The following is a 16,823-nucleotide window of genomic DNA, read 5'->3' on the forward strand; positions in this document are numbered from 1 at the left end:
AAACTGGCAAACCAGTGGTAAAAAACCGCTGGGGCGGCTGCTCCTGAAAATCGAGCTTGTAACCGCAAGTGATTAGATTTAGATCCCGGACCCAAGCGTCTGGGCAGGACTGTATCCAGGCCTCCTTGAAATCCCACAGACGAGCTCCCACCCTGTGATCTCCCAGGTGGGAGAGAAGCCCGTCATGCGGTGGCAGTGGTAGAGGACTTAACCTCTGACTGGGCTGAGGTTGCGGAACCTCTACCCCTGCCGCCACTACCTCTATGGCCACAGAAGGTAGAAGCTCCACCCCTGGCCTGGCCTCGAAACCTGGAAGGGGCACGAAAGGATCGAAAAGAGGGACCTCTATATGGCCTGCGAGTGGCTGGAGCAGCAGATGGAAGATAAGTCGACTTACCTCCGGTGGCCTGAGAGATCCAGGCATCCAGATCCTTACCAAACAAACTCACCCGTAAAGGGCAACGCTTCTGCCCCCCTTTTGGATTCCGTATCCGCCTGCCATTGCCGTAGCCAGAGAGCTCTGCGGGCCGCAATTGCTGAAGCGGGATAATAAAATCACTGTAGCTTCAAACCCCCCTGCCACCCTGTGATCTCAACCCTGCAGAGAGCCTGGGGGGGAAGAGAGGAGGGGGGACGGGGGGGGGGGGGGGGGGAGAGGCTGGGGTTGGGTGAGGATTGCACACACTCACTTTTTCTGTGGTGAAGTGGCCCCGAAACGCACAGCGGTGTCCGGCCACTTTTTGATACTCACCACTGCCATGCTGCCGGAATCTTCTGCTGGTGGAGCGGCCCCGACACGCGCCGCACGCAGCGGAGTCCGGCCAACTCAGGAGAGCTCAGTGTCTCCCTCAGCCGGGGCCCATCCCGAGCCGCACGCAGCTGCGATGGGACCCCGCCGGCAGCTCCCGCGGTGCAGACTGGCAGTGGCAGAGCTGCCAGTCTGTGCATGCAAGAAAGAAAAAATAAAATAATTAAAAAAAAAAGAAAAAAATTCTTCAGAGAAGACCCAAGTGACCAGCTCACCTCGGGCACTAACTAAGACTGGCTTGGAGGGGAGATAGTAGGGGAGGAGCTAGCCACAGTATTAGAATTTTAAAGTGCCAGCTCCCAATTACTGCCTACTATTTCCCCATTGTAACTGCGCTCCAGTGGCCCCTAGTGGATGAAGGAGAAAGAGTTGAATAAAAACCCTTTCCCTGTTGTAACAGGGGAACCATGATAATAACTTGCTGTTGACACAGCTTTTGTACTGCCGCTGAAACTATTGTTCTCTCTGGGAGAGAAGCTGGTAAGGCCGATTTGAAAAATCGGTGTGGAGGCACGCCTTCGAACTCCAGTTTGTTCCCTTGGGTCACAATTCCTAGCACCCAAGGATCCAGATCCGACTGAACCCAGCCCTGGCTGAAGAGCTGAAAACGTGCCCCTACTGGTGCGGACTCCCGCAGGGGAGCCCCAGCTTCATGCGGTGGATTTGGCAGAAGCCGGAGAGGACTTTTGCTCCTGGGAACTAGCCATAGCTGGTGTTCTTTTTCCTCTTCCTCTAGATGATCCACGCCCCTTTCTGAATTTATGAGACCGAAAGGACTGCATCTGGTATGGAGTCGTTTTCTTTTGCTGTGGGGGAACAAAAGGCAAAAAAGAAGACTTACCCGCGGTAGCTGTGGAAACCAGGTCCGCGAGGCCATCCCCAAACAAAACTTCACCTTTGTAAGGCAAAGCCTCCATAAGTCTCTTGGAGTCAGCATCACCAGTCCATAGACCGGTCCACAGCAACCTCCTAGCTGAAATTGCCATGGCATTGGCCCTTGATCCCAAGAGGCCAATATCTCTCGCAGCCTCCCTTAGGTATAATGCTGCGTCCTTGATGTGACCCAAAGTTAACAGAACAGTATCCCTGTCGAGGGTGTCCATGTCAGATGACAAGTTATCTGCCCAACCTGCAATTGCGCTATTCACCCATGCCGACGCAACCGCCGGTCTAAGCAGGGCTCCCGGAGTCGCATAAATTGATTTTAAAGTGGTTTCCTGCTTCCGGTCCGCAGGATCCTTTAGGGTCGCCGTGTCCGGGAACGGTAGGGCCACTTTTTTGGATAACCGCGTCAAGGCTTTGTCCACCGTAGGTGATGATTCCTACCGTAACCTGTCCGGTGAGGGGAAAGGATACGCCATAATAATTCTCTTGGGAACCTGCAGCCTCTTGTCTGGAGTTTCCCAAGCCTTTTCAAATAGAGCGTTCAGTTCATGAGATGGGGGGAACGTTACCTCACGTTTCTACTCCTTAAACATACAGACCCTTGTGTCAGGGACAGTGGGGTCATCTGTGATATGTAAGACATCTTTTATTGCTATAATCATGTACTGAATACTCTTGGCCACCCTTGGGTGTAACCTTGCATCATCATAGTCGACACTGGAGTCGGAATCCGTGTCCGCTATCTGGGTAAAGGGACGTTTCTGGGACCCTAATGGGTTCTGTGATACAGCAATATCCATGGATTGTCCCCATGCTTGGTTCTGAGACTCAGATTTGTACAACCTTTTATGCAATAAAGCCACACTTGCATTCAAAACATTACACATGTCTACCCAATCAGCAGTCGGTGGTGCCGACGGAGTCATTACCATATTCTGCTCCGCTTCCTCCCTCGAAGAGCCTTCCACCTCAGACATGTCGACACACACATACTGACTGACACCCCCAAACACACTGAATTATAGGGGACAGACCCACAATGGAGGTCCTTTGGAGAGACAGAGAGGGAGTTTGCCAGTTCACACCCAGCGCCGCCACAGTCTGAAATATTAACAATACCTCAGACCTGTAAGCGTATGTGTGTATAATATATATATATATATATATATATATATATATATATATATATATATATATATATATATATATATATATATATATATATATATATATATATTATATATATATATATATAAAAATCAGCACCAAATTGTTGTGCCCCCTCCCCTCGTTTTGCACCCTGTTACTTGTATATAGCAGGGCAGGGTCCGGAAGCAGCGTCTCTGCAGCAAGCGGTGGAGAAAATGGCGCTGGTAAGAGCTGAGGGAAGCCCCGCCCCGTTAATGGCGGGCTTCGGTCCCGCTATTATTTATACTGGCGGGGGTTTGTATATTCTGCCTATGCAGTGTATATACTATGTCAGTTTAGTATCTGAGGTAAATTTTGCTGCCCAGGGCGCCCCCCCCCCTGCACCCCTGTAGTGCCTTGTGTGTGTGTGGGAGCAATGGCGTGCAGCACAACCGCTGCGCGGTACCTCACGAAGATCTGACGTCTTCTGCCGCCTCTGGAATCTTCTTGCTTCCTATACTCACCCGGCTTCTATCTTCTGGCTCTGTGAGGAGGACGGCGGCGCGGCTCCAAGAACGTACAGCTAGACGACACCAGTGTTCAGACCCTCTGAAGCTAATGGTGTCCAGTAGCCTAAGAAGCAGAGCCCAACAGTCTAGGAAAGTGGGTCTGCTTCTCTCCCCTCAGTCTCCCGAAGCAGGGAGCCTGTTGCTGGCAGTGCACCCTGAAAATAAAAAAACCTAACAAAGTCTATTTTCTAGAGAAACTCAGTAGAGCTCCCCTAGTGTGTGACCAGTCTCCTCTGGGCACAGGATCTAACTGGAGTCTGGAGGAGGGGCATATAGGGAGGAGCCAGTTCACACCCATTTAAAGTCTTAAAGTGCCCATGTCTTCTGCGGAGCCCGTCTATACCCCCTATGGTCCTTACGGAGTCCCCAGCATCCTCTAGGACGCAAGAGAAATAATAATAAAATAAGATTTTACTCACCGGTAAGTCTATTTCTCGTAGTCCGTAGTGGACGCTGGGGACTCCGTAAGGACCATGGGGAATAGCGGCTCCGCAGGAGACTGGGCACAGCTAAGAAAGAATTAGGACTACCTGGTGTGCACTGGCTCCTCCCACTATGACCCTCCTCCAGACTTCAGTAAGGATACTGTGCCCGGAAGAGCCGACACAATAAGGAAAGGATTTTGAATCCCGGGTAAGACTCATACCAGCCACACCAATCACACCGTATAACTCGTGATATTATACCCAGTTAACAGTATGAACATAACAGAGCCTCTCAACAGATGGCTCAACAATAACCCTTTTAGTTAACAATAACTATATACAAGTATTGCAGACAGTCCGCACTTGGGACGGGCGCCCAGCATCCACTACGGACTACGAGAAATAGATTTACCGGTGAGTAAAATCTTATTTTCTCTGACGTCCTAGTGGATGCTGGGGACTCCGTAAGGACCATGGGGATTATACCAAAGCTCCCAAACGGGCGGGAGAGTGCGGATGACTCTGCAGCACCGAATGAGAGAACTCAAGGTCCTCCTCAGCCAGGGTATCAAATTTGTAGAATTTTGCAAACGTGTTTGCCCCTGACCAAGTAGCAGCTCGGCAAAGTTGTAAAGCCGAGACCCCTCGGGCAGTCGCCCAAGAAGAGCCCACTTTCCTCGTGGAATGGGCTTTTACAGATTTAGGCTGTGGCAGGCCAGCCACAGAATGCGCAAGCTGAATTGTGCTACAAATCCAGCGAGCAATAGTCTGCTTTGAAGCAGGAGCACCCATCTTGTTTGGTGCATACAGGATAAATAGCGAGTCAGTCTTCCTGACTCCAGCCGTCCTGGAAACATAAATTTTCAAGGCCCTGACTACGTCCAGTAACTTAGAGTCCTCCAAGTCCCTAGTAGCCGCAGGCACCACGATAGGTTGGTTCAAGTGAAAAGCGGATACCACCTTAGGAAGAAATTGGGGACGAGTCCTCAATTCTGCCCTATCCATATGGAAAATCAAATAAGGGCTTTTACATGACAAAGCCGCCAATTCTGACACCCGCCTTGCCGAAGCCAAGGCCAAAAGCATGACCACTTTCCACGTGAGATATTTTAAATCCACGGTTTTGAGTGGCTCAAACCAATGTGACTTTAGGAAACCCAACACCACGTTGAGGTCCCACGGTGCCACTGGGGGCACAAAAGGAGGCTGAATATGCAGCACTCCCTTGACAAATGTCTGAACTTCAGGCAGTGAAGCCAGTTTTTTGGAAGAAAATCGACAGAACCGAAATCTGGACCTTAATGGAACCCAATTTTAGGCCCATAGTCACCCCTGACTGTAGGAAGTGCAGAAATCGACCTAACTGGAATTCCTCCGTTGGGGCCTTCCTGGCCTCACACCACGCAACATATTTTCGCCATATGCGGTGATAATGTTGTACGGTTACATCTTTCCTAGCTTTAATAAGCGTAGGAATGACTTCCTCCGGAATACCCTTTTCTTTTAGGATCCGGCGTTCAACCGCCATGCCGTCAAACGCAGCCGCGGTAAGTCTTGGAACAGACAGGGCCCCTGCAGCAGCAGGTCCTGTCTGAGCGGCAGAGGCCATGGGTCCTCTGAGATCATTTCTTGAAGTTCCGGGTACCAAGCTCTTCTTGGCCAATCCGGAACAATGAGTATAGTTCTTACGCCTCTTCTCCTTATTATCCTCAGTACCTTGGGTATGAGAGGAAGAGGAGGGAACACATAAACCGACCGGTACACCCACGGAGTCACTAGAGCGTCCACAGCTATCGCCTGAGGGTCTCTTGACCTGGCGCAATATTTTTCCAGCTTTTTGTTTAAGCGGGACGCCATCATGTCCACCTGTGGCCTTTCCCAACGGTTTACAATCAGTTGGAAGACTTCTGGATGAAGTCCCCACTCTCCCGGGTGGAGGTCGTGCCTGCTGAGGAAGTCTGCTTCCCAGTTGTCTACTCCCGGAATGAACACTGCTGACAGTGCTAACACGTGATTTTCCGCCCAACGGAGAATCCTTGTGGCTTCTGCCATCGCCGCCCTGCTTCTTGTGCCGCCCTGTCGATTTACATGGGCGACCGCCGTGATGTTGTCTGACTGGATCAGAACCGGCCGGTTTTGAAGCAGGGCTTTGCTTGACTTAGGGCATTGTAAATGGCCCTCAGTTCCAGAACATTTATGTGTAGGGAAGTCTCCTGACTCGACCAAAGTCCTTGGAAGTTTCTTCCCTGAGTGACTGCCCCCCAGCCCCGAAGGCTGGCATCCGTGGTCACCAGGACCCAGTCCTGTATGCCGAATCTGCGGCCCTCTCTGAGATGAGCACTCTGCAGCCACCACAGCAGAAACACCCTGGTCCTTGGAGACAGGGTTATCAACCGATGCATTTGAAGATGCGATCCGGACCATTGGTCCAACAGGTCCCACTGAAAAGTTCTGGCATGGAACCTGCCGAATGGAATCGCTTCGTAGGAAGCTACCATCTTTCCCAGGACTCGCGTGCAATGATGCACCGACACCTGTTTTGGTTTCAGGAGGCCTCTCACTAGAGACGACAGCTCCTCGGCTTTCTCCTCTGGGAGAAACTTTTTTCTGGACCGTGTCCAGAATCATAATTTCGGCCATTACCTTGGTAAATACCCTCGGTGCCGTGGACAGGCCGAACGGCAACGTCTGGAATTGGTAATGACAATCCTGTACCACAAATCTGAGGTACTCCTGGTGAGGATGGTAAATGGGGACATGCAGGTAAGCATCCTTGATGTCCAGAGATACCATGTAATCTCCCTCTTCCAGGCTTGCAATAACCGCCCTGAGCGATTCCATCTTGAACTTGAATTTTTTTAAAATATGTGTTCAAGGATTTCAAATTTAAAATGGGTCTCACCGAACCGTCCGGTTTCGGTACCACAAACATTGTGGAATAGTAACCCCGTCCTTGTTGAAGTAGGGGCACCTTGACTATCACCTGCTGGGAATACAGCTTGTGGATTGCCTCTAACACAGCCTCCCTTTCTGAAGGAGTCGTTGGTAAGGCAGATTTGAGGAAACGGCGGGGGGGGGGGGGGGGATGTCTCGAATTCCAGCCTGTACCCCTGAGATACCACTTGAAGGATCCAGGGATCTACCTGTGAGCAAGCCCACTGATTGCTGAAGTTTTTGAGACGGCCCCCCACCGTACCTGGCTCCGCCTGCTGAGCTCCAGCGTCATGCGGCGGACTTAACAGAAGAAGCGGAGGAGGACTTTTGTTCCTGGGAAGTGGCTGTATGCTGCAGCTTTTTCCCCCTACCTCTGCCTCTGGGCAGAAAGAACGCGCCTCTACCCCGTCTGCTCTTTTGGGGGCGAAAGGACTGCACCTGATAATACGGTGCTCTCTTTGGTTGTGAGGAGACATGTGGCAAAAATGCCGACTTCCCAGCTGTTGCTGTGGAAACTAAGTCTGAAAGACCATCCCCGAACAACTCCTCACCCTTATAAGGCAAAACTTCCATGTGCCTTTTGGAATCTGCATCCCCTGTCCACTGCCGGGTCCCATAACCCTCTCCTGGCACAAATGGACAGTGCACTTATTTTGATGCCAGCCGGCAAATATCCCTCTGTGCATCTCTTATGTAAAAGACAGCGTCTTTAATATGCTCTACGTTTAGCAATATAGTGTCCCTGTCTAGGGTGTCAATGTTCTCTGACAGGGAGTCTGACCATGCAGCTGCCGCACTGCACATCCATGCTGAGGCAATAGCTGGTCTCAGTATAATACCAGTGTGTGTATATATAGCTTTTTGGAGAGCCTCCTGCTGTCTGTCAGCAGGTTCCTTTAGGGCGGCCGTATCTTGGGACGGCAGTGCCACCTTTTTTGATAAGCGCTTAAGTGCTTTATCCACCTTAGGGGGTGTTTCCCAACGTGACCTATCCTCTGGCGGGAAAGGGTACGCCATTAGTAATTTTTTTTTATTTGAAATTACAAATTTTTTATCAGGGGAATTCTTCAGAAGGGGGAAAAACTACTGGTAGTTTTTTCTCCCCAAACATAATACCCTTTTTTGTGGTACCTGGGGTCACCTCAGAAATGTGTAAAACATTTTTCATTGCCTCAATCATATAACGAGTGGCCCTATTGGACATTACATTAGTCTCTTCGTCGTCGACACTGGTATCAGTATCCGTGTCGACATCTGTGTCTGTCACCTGAGGTAGCGGGCGTTTTAGAGCCCCTGATGACTTTTGAGACGTCTGGGCAGGCACGGACTGAGAAGCCGGCTGCCCCACATTTGGCATGTCATCAAATTTTTTATGTAAGGAGTCGAAACTTTCGCGTAATTCCTTCCACAAGTCCATCCACTCCGGTGTCTGCCCCGCAGGGGGTGACAACACATTTATAGGCACTTGCTCCTCCTCCACATAAGTCTCCTCATCAAACATGTCGACACAGCCGTACCGACACACCGCACACACACAGGGAATGCTCTGACAGAAGACAGGACCCCACAAAGCCCTTTGGGGAGACAGAGAGAGAGTATGCCAGCACACACCAGAGTGCTATATAATACAGGGATTAACTAAATTATATCCCCTATAGCTGCTATATATGTCTTTTGCGCCTAAATTTAGTGCCCCCCATCTCTTTTTTACCCTTTTCTGTAGTGTAGACTGCAGGGGAGAGTCAGGGAGCTTCCTTCCAGCGGAACAGAGAGGGAAAAATGGCGCCAGTGTGCAGAGGGAGATAGCTCCGCCCCTTTTTCGCTGACTTTTCTCCTGCTTTTTTATGGATTCTGGCAGGGGTATTTATCACATATATAGCCTCTGGGGCTACATATTGTGATATATTTGCCAGCCAAGGTGTATTTATTGCTTTTCAGGGCGCCCCCCCCCAGCGCCCTGCACCTTCAGTGACCGGAGTGTGAAGTGTGTATGAGGAGCAATGGCGCACAGCTGCAGTGCTGTGCGCTACCTTGGTGAAGACTGATGTCTTCTGCTGCCGATTTTCCGGATTCTTCTTGCTTCTGGCTCTGTAAGGGGGCCGGCGGCGCGGCTCCGGGACCGAACACCAATGGCCGGTTCCATGCGGTCGATCCCTCTGGAGCTAATGGTGTCCAGTAGCCTAAGAAGCCCAAGCTACCACCAGTTAGGTAGGTTCGCTTCTTCTCCCCTTAGTCCCTCGCTGCAGTGAGTCTGTTGCCAGCAGATCTCACTGTAAAATAAAAAACCTAACATTTACTTTCTTTCTAGGAGCTCAGGAGAGCCCCTAGTGTGCATCCAGCTCGGCCGGGCACAGGATTCTAACTGAAGTCTGGAGGAGGGTCATAGTGGGAGGAGCCAGTGCACACCAGGTAGTCCTAATTCTTTCTTAGCTGTGCCCAGTCTCCTGCGGAGCCGCTATTCCCCATGGTCCTTACGTAGTCCCCAGCATCCACTAGGACGTTAGAGAAATAATAATAATAATTCAGCCTAGAAGCAAAGAGAAACATACTACTGTGTATACAAGTAATGCTAGACTTCTGGAATTGGACTCAAGACATCTGCAGGTGTTATGTGGTATCTGGCACTTTAGGATTATCTTTTACCTCCTCTTCCTCATCAGTCTCATCATTTTCAGACAATCCCACAGCTTCTTGACTGAGGTGTTGTAGGTGAGAGGATGTATTGCTGTTGGAAGTCATACTTGAAAGCAATGATCAGCTAAATGAGTTGCAGTTACTGGTCCCAGGACACAAGGTGGCAGCAGCTACACAGGTCTTGATTACCTTGATGTTTGTTAGCAGAAAGAAAAAATACGATTTTACTCACCGGTAAATCTATTTCTCGTAGTCCGTAGTGGATGCTGGGAACTCCGTAAGGACCATGGGGAATAGACGGGCTCCGCAGGAGACTGGGCACTCTAAAAGAAAGATTAGGTACTATCTGGTGTGCACTGGCTCCTCCCACCATGACCCTCCTCCAGACCTCAGTTAGGATACTGTGCCCGGAAGAGCTGACACAATAAGGAAGGATTTTGAATCCCGGGTAAGACTCATACCAGCCACACCGTATAACTTGTGATACTACACCCAGTTAACAGTATGAAATATAACTGAGCCTCTCAACAGATGGCTCAACAATAACCCTTAGTTAGGCAATAACTACATACAAGTATTGCAGACAATCCGCACTTGGGATGGGCGCCCAGCATCCACTACGGACTACGAGAAATAGATTTACCGTTGAGTAAAATCTTATTTTCTCTGACGTCCTAGTGGATGCTGGGAACTCCATAAGGACCATGGTGATTATACCAAAGCTCCCAAACGGGCGGGAGAGTGCGGATGACTCTGCAGCACCGAATAAGAGAACTCAAGGTCCTCCTCAGCCAGGGTATCAATTTTGTAGAATTTAGCAAACGTGTTTGCCCCTGACCAAGTTGCAGCTCTGCAAAATTGTAAAGCCGAGACCCCTCGGGCAGCCGCCCAAGATGAGCCCACTTTCCTCGTGGAATGGGCTTTTACGGATTTAGGATGCGGCAATCCAGCCGCAGAATGCTCCAGCTGAATTGTGCTACAAATTCAGCGAGCAATAGTCTGCTTAGAAGCAGGAGCACCTATTTTGTTGGGTGCCTACAGGATAAAAAGTGAGTCAGTTTTCCCGACTCCAGCCGTCCTGGAAATATAAATTTTTAAGGCCCTGACTACGTCCAGTAACTTGGAATCTTCCAAGTCCCTAGTAGCCGCAGGCACTACAATAGGTTGGTTCAAGTGAAAAGCGGATACCACCTTAGGGAGAAACTGGGGACGAGTCCTCAATTCTGCCCTATCCATATGGAAAATCAGATAAGGGCTTTTACATGACAAAGCCGCCAATTCTGACACACGCCTGGCCGTAGCCAAGGCCAATAACATGACCACTTTCCACGCGAGATATTTCAAATCCACAGTTTTAAGTGGCTCAAACCAATGTGATTTTAAGAAACTCAACACCACGTTGAGATCCCAAGGTGCCACAGGAGGCACAAAAGGGGGCTGAATATGTAGCACTCCCTTTACAAATGTCTGAACTCCAGGCAGTGAAGCCAGTTCTTTCTGGAAGAAAATCGACAGAGCCGAAATCTGGACCTTAATGGAACCCAATTTTAGGCCCATAGTCACCCCTGACTGTAGGAAGTGCAGAAAACGACCCAGCTGAAATTCCTCTGTTGGGGCCTTCCTGGCCTCACACCACGCAACATATTTTCGCCAAATACGATGATAATGGTTTGCGGTTACTTCTTTCCTGGCTTTTATCAGCGTAGGAATGACTTCTTCCGGAATGCCCTTTTCCTTTAGGATCCGGAATTCAACCGCCATGCCGTCAAACGCAGCCACGGTAAGTCTTGGAACAGACAGGGCCCCTGCTGTAGCAGATCCTGTCTGAGCGGTAGAGGCCATGGGTCCTCCGATATCATTTCTTGAAGTTCTGGGTACCAAGCTCTTCTTGGCCCATCCGGAACCACGAGTAATCGTTCTTACTCCTCGTTTTCTTATTATTCTCAGTACCTTTGGTATGAGAGGCAGAGGAGGGAATACATAAACCGACTGGTACACCCACGGTGTCACTAGAGCGTCCACAGCTATTGCCTGAGGGTCCCTTGACCTGGCGCAATATCTAGTTTTTTGTTTAGGCGGGACGCCATCATGTCCACCTGTGGCCTTTCCCAACGGTTTACCAACAGTTGGAAGACTTCTGGATGAAGTCCCCACTCTCCCGGGTGTAGGTCGTGTCTGCTGAGGAAGTCTGCTTCTCAGTTGTCCACTCCCGGAATGAACACTGCTGACAGTGCTAAGACGTGATTTTCCGCCCATCGGAGAATCCTTGTGGCTTCTGCCATCGCCATCCTGCTTCTTGTGCCGCCCTGTCGGTTTACATGGGCGACTGCCGTGATGTTGTCTGATTGGATCAGTACCGGCTGGTTTTGAAGCAGAGGCCTTGCCAGACTTAGGGCATTGTAAATGCCCTCAGTTCCAGAATATTTATGTGTAGGGACGACTCCTGACTTGACCAAAGTCCTTGGAAATTTCTTCCCTGTGTGAATGCCCCCCAGCCTCGAAGGCTGGCATCCGTGGTTACCAGGACCCAGTCCTGTATGCCGAATCTGCGGCCCTCTTGAAGATGAGCACTCTGCAGCCACCACAGTAGAGATACCCTGGTCCTTGGAGACAGGGTTATCAGCCGATGCATCTGAAGATGCGATCCCGACCACTTGTCCAAGAGGTCCCACTGAAAGGTTCTTGCATGGAACCTGCCGAATGGAATTTTGCTTCGTAAGAAGCTACCATTTTTCCCAGGACTCGTGTGCAGTGATGCACAGATACCTGTTTTGGTTTCAGGAGGTCTCTGACTAAAGATGACAGCTCCTTGGCTTTCTCCTGCGGGAGAAACACTTTTTTCTGTTCGGTGTCCAGAACCATCCCCAGGAACAGTAGGCGTGTGGTAGGAACCAGCTGTGACTTTGGAATGTATAGAATCCATCCGTGCTGTTGTAGCACTTCCCGAGATAGTGCTACTCCGACCAACAACTGCTCCTTGGACCTCGCCTTTATAAGGAGATCGTCCAAGTACGGGATAATTAAAACTTCCTTTTTTCGAAGGAGTATCATCATTTCTGCCATTACCTTGGTAAAGACCCTCGGTGCCGTGGACAGTCCAAACGGCTGTGTTTGGAATTGGTAATGGCAATCCTGTACCACAAATCTGAGGTACTCCTGGTGAGGATGGTAAATGGGGACAAGTAGGTAAGCATCCTTGATGTCCAGGGATACCATGTAATCCCCCTCCTCCAGGCTTGCAATAACCGCCCTGAGCGATTCCATCTTGAACTTGAATTTTTTTATGTATGTGTTCAAGGATTTCAAATTTAAAATGGGTCTCACCGAACCGTCCGGTTTCGGTACCACAAACAGTGTGGAATAGTAACCCCGTCCTTGTTGAAGTAGGGGCACCTTGACTATCACCTGCTGGGAATACAGCTTGTGAATTGCCTCTAGCACAGCCTCCCTGCCTGAGGGAGTTGTCGGCAAGGCAGATTTGAGGAAACGGCGCGGGGGGGGGGGGGGGGGGGGGGGGGGGGAACGCCTCGAATTCCAGCTTGTACCCCTGAGATACTACTTGAAGGATCCAGGGATCCACCTGTGAGCGAGCCCACTGATCGCTGAAATTTTTGAGGCGGCCCCCCACCGTACCTGGCTACGCCTGTGGAGCCCCCGCGTCATGCGGTGGACTCAGAGGAAGCGGGGGAAGAATTTTGATTCTGGGAACTGGCTGACTGGTGCAGCTTTTTCCCTCTTCCCTCGTCTCTGTGCAGAAAGGAAGCGCCTTTTACCCGCTTGCTTTTCTGAAGCCGAAAGGACTGTACCTGATAATACAGTGCTTTCTTAGGCTGTGAGGAAACCTGAGGTAAATTTTTCTCCTTCCCAGCTGTTGCTGTGGATACGAGGTCCCAGAGACCATCCCCAAACAATTCCTCACCCTTATAAGGCTCTATGTGCCTTTTAAAGTCAGCATCACCTGTCTAGTGTCGGGTCTCTAATACCCTCCTGACAGAATGGACATTGCATTAATTCTGGATGCCAGCCGGCAAAATAGCCCTCTGTGCATCCCTCATATATAAGACGACGTCTTATGTTCGCAAAATAGTATCCCTGTTTGACAGGGTTACAGACCACGCTGCAGCAGCACTATCTGCAGGTCTCAGTCTAGTACCCGAGTGTGTAAATACAGACTTCAGGATAGCCTCCTGCTTTTTATCAGCAGGTACCTTCAAAGTGGCCGTATCCTAAGACGGCAGTGCCACCTTTTTTGACAAACGTGTGAGCGCCTTATCCACCCTAGGGGATATCTCCCAGCGTAACTTATCCTCTGGCGGGAAAGGGTACGCCATCAGTAACTTTTTAGAAATTACCAGTTTCTTATCGGGGGAACCCACGCTTTTTCACACTTCATTCACTCATTTGATGGGGGAACAAAACACTGCTTGCTTTTTCTCCCCAAACATAAAACCCTTTTTTAGTGGTACTTGGGTTAATGTCAGAAATGTGTAACACATTTTTTATTGCCGGGATCATGTAACGGATGTTCCTAGTGGATTGTGTATATGTCTCAACCTCGTCGACACTGGAGTCAGACTCCGTGTCGACATCTGTGTCTGCCATCTGAGGGAGCGGGCGTTTTTGAGCACCTGATGGCCTTTGAGACGCCTGGGCAGGCGCGGGCTGAGAAGCCGGCTGCCCCATAGCTGTTACGTCATCCAGCCTTTTATGTAAGGAGTTGACACTGTCGGTTTATACCTTCCACCTATCCATCCACTCTGGTGTCGGCCCCACAGGGGGCGACATCACATTTATCGGCATCTGCTCTGCCATCACATAAGCCTCCTCATCAAACGTGTCGACACAGCCGTACCGACACACCGCACACACACACACACACACACACACACACACACACACACAGGGAATGCTCTGACTGAGGACAGGACCCCACACAGCCCTTTGGGGAGACAGAGAGAGAGTATGCCAGCACACACCAGAGCGCTATATAATTTTGGGATTAACACTATATTGAGTGAATTTTTCCCAATAGCTGCTTGTATATACAATATTGCGCCTAAATTTTGTGCCCCCCCTCTTTTTAACCCTTTGAGCCTGAAAACTACAGGGGAGAGCCTGGGGAGCTGTCTTCCAGCTGCACTGTGAAGAGAAAATGGCGCCAGTGTGCTGAGGGAGAAGCCCCACCCCTTTTTCAACTGACTTTCTCCCGCTTTTTCTGGAATACTGGCAGGGGTAATTTTACATCTATATAGCCTCTAGGACTATATATGATGTAGATTTGCCAGCCAAGGTGTCATATTGCCCTCAGGGCGCCCCCCCCCCCCCCCCAGCGCCCTGCACCCTCAGTGACCGGAGTGTGAAGTGTGCAGGAGGAGCAATGGCGCACAGCTGCAGTGCTGTGCGCTATCTTGGTGAAGACCGAAGTCTTCTGCCGCCGATTTTCCGGACCTCTTCTTGCTTCTGGCTCTGTAAGGGGGATGGCGGCGCGGCTCCGGGAACGAACACCAAGGCCAGTTCCATGCGGTCAATCCCTCTGGAGCTAATGGTGTCCAGTAGCCTAAGAAACCCAAGCTAGCTGCAAGCAGGTAGGTTCGCTTCTTCTCCCCTTAGTCCCTCGATGTAGTGAGCCTGTTGCCAGCAGGTCTCACTGTAAAATAAAAAACCTAAAATAAACTTTCTTTCTAGGAGCTCAGGAGAGCCCCTAGTGTGCATCCAGCTCGGCCGGGCACAGAAATCTAACTGAGGTCTGGAGGAGGGTCATGGTGGGAGGAGCCAGTGCACACCAGATAGTACCTAATCTTTCTTTTAGAGTGCCCAGTCTCCTGCGGAGCCCGTCTATTCCCCATGGTCCTTACGGAGTTCCCAGCATCCACTAGGACGTCAGAGAAATTTACTTTGGTTCAACCGCAAGTTACATACATGCATTAGTTGCTAGAAAGTTTACGGCTGTATAGGGTTAGCCATTTTGCACTGGAACATATTTCAGGTCAAGTCTCCCAGAACACGTTATTTTCATTACTAGCGAGCACTACTGTGTATAAACAATTAAATTCACACTTCAAATTCATGTCTGTCACCAATTATAGAGCCACTGTTTATACATAAACATGGGTGTGCGTAACAATGGGAAAGTCAGATAAGATAGATGATCACAAAAATTGTAAACTTTTAAGTACAACCCCCATTTTTAACCTTTGCGCACTGTAAATTGATAGTGATTTGAAATATATCCTGAAAAATATACTTGTTTTAACTGATACATACCAAAACTGCAATGTAGTCTGGTCATAAAAGGTATTAATTACACTGATATTCTAAGTGTTTGGTAATTCACACATCATCATCATTAGACTGATGTTTAGCCAATAGAAAGGAAACCACTAGATACCAAATGACATGCTGAAATCCTCTGATGAACAGGACTAATTAATCAGACACATTATCTCATGATTAGGATATAGTGCATTGCCAATCCCGCTCAGTTTAAGTTAGTACGCAGAGTTGTTATACTGTCCCATTAGAAGTACGTTATCATGACGCATTAATTGCTCACTTAGGGGTTTATTCATGTACAAATGCGATGTTTTGGTCTAAAGTGCCCCATACACTTACGCGACATGTCCGTCTGACATGTCGCAGGTGATCACCCAAGATACATCGTATGCTGTCCTTTAGCATACAATGTATCTTGGGTGATCCTGGGCGATCCCAGCCATGCCTGCGGGGTCGGACATGATTGAATGTGCAGCACATTTAATCTGGAGGATTTGATCCTATGCTCACGGGAACGCGCATCGGATCATATCAGAAACACCTCCAAAATGCCCGATTTCATCCAATATATCGGGCCGTATGCCCAAATCGGATGAAATTGTGCATTATCGTCCTAGTGTATGGGGCCCGTTACTTATCACCAAGCATCGCATTTGTATTTCTGGGTTTTTAGCTTATCTTTACCGCAATTCATAAATCCCTGCCTGAACTCTGTTGCGTAATGCTAAACTGCCCATCTACGATGCCCTCTTCTCTGCTGCGGAGACACCTGCTTCGCCGATCTGTCTCCTGCGCATGCGCACCTCACGCTTGGCGAGCTGCCTGTCAAGTAGTTGCTCAGGAGATTCCTCACAAGCCGGAAGCAGTGCGAGCTAGGTAAAAAGGAGTGGAGCTTGCGGGACCGAGCAGCCAGTACCGACGCAGGGGAATCCAGGGGAAAGAACAGGCTTAGCGTCAGGCAGGTAGATACTACGCCATCCTCTGGTGGCGAAGTGGCACAGAGGAGAGCAGCGGAAAGCAGAGCTTTCTGCTTCTACATGAATTGCAGATACCATACAAGTGTATGGTACTGCGATTCCAGCACAAAGCTGGGATACCACTGGAGAAGTAATGTTCTCCGCGGTAACTCGCTCTATGCACTGCGGGAAGCGGAGTAAAGCCCTGTTT

The 16,823-nt window shown here is 49.7% G+C and overlaps 1 protein-coding gene across 2 annotated transcripts in view; it reads right to left on the reverse strand.

Moving 5' to 3' along the window:
• GTF3C6 (general transcription factor IIIC subunit 6) overlaps positions 1-16,823 on the reverse strand; it is a 98,540-nt gene that overhangs the window by 62,865 nt on the left and 18,852 nt on the right. For both annotated transcript variants that reach the window (XM_063926686.1, XM_063926684.1), the window contains exon 2: positions 9,393-9,572. In XM_063926686.1, coding sequence (XP_063782756.1) covers positions 9,393-9,488 — 96 coding nt within the window. In that variant the 5' untranslated portion in view covers positions 9,489-9,572. The remainder of the gene's footprint in view (positions 1-9,392; positions 9,573-16,823) is intronic.

Source organism: Pseudophryne corroboree, chromosome 6 (assembly GCF_028390025.1).
Source record: "Pseudophryne corroboree isolate aPseCor3 chromosome 6, aPseCor3.hap2, whole genome shotgun sequence".
NCBI lineage: Eukaryota > Metazoa > Chordata > Amphibia > Anura > Myobatrachidae > Pseudophryne > Pseudophryne corroboree.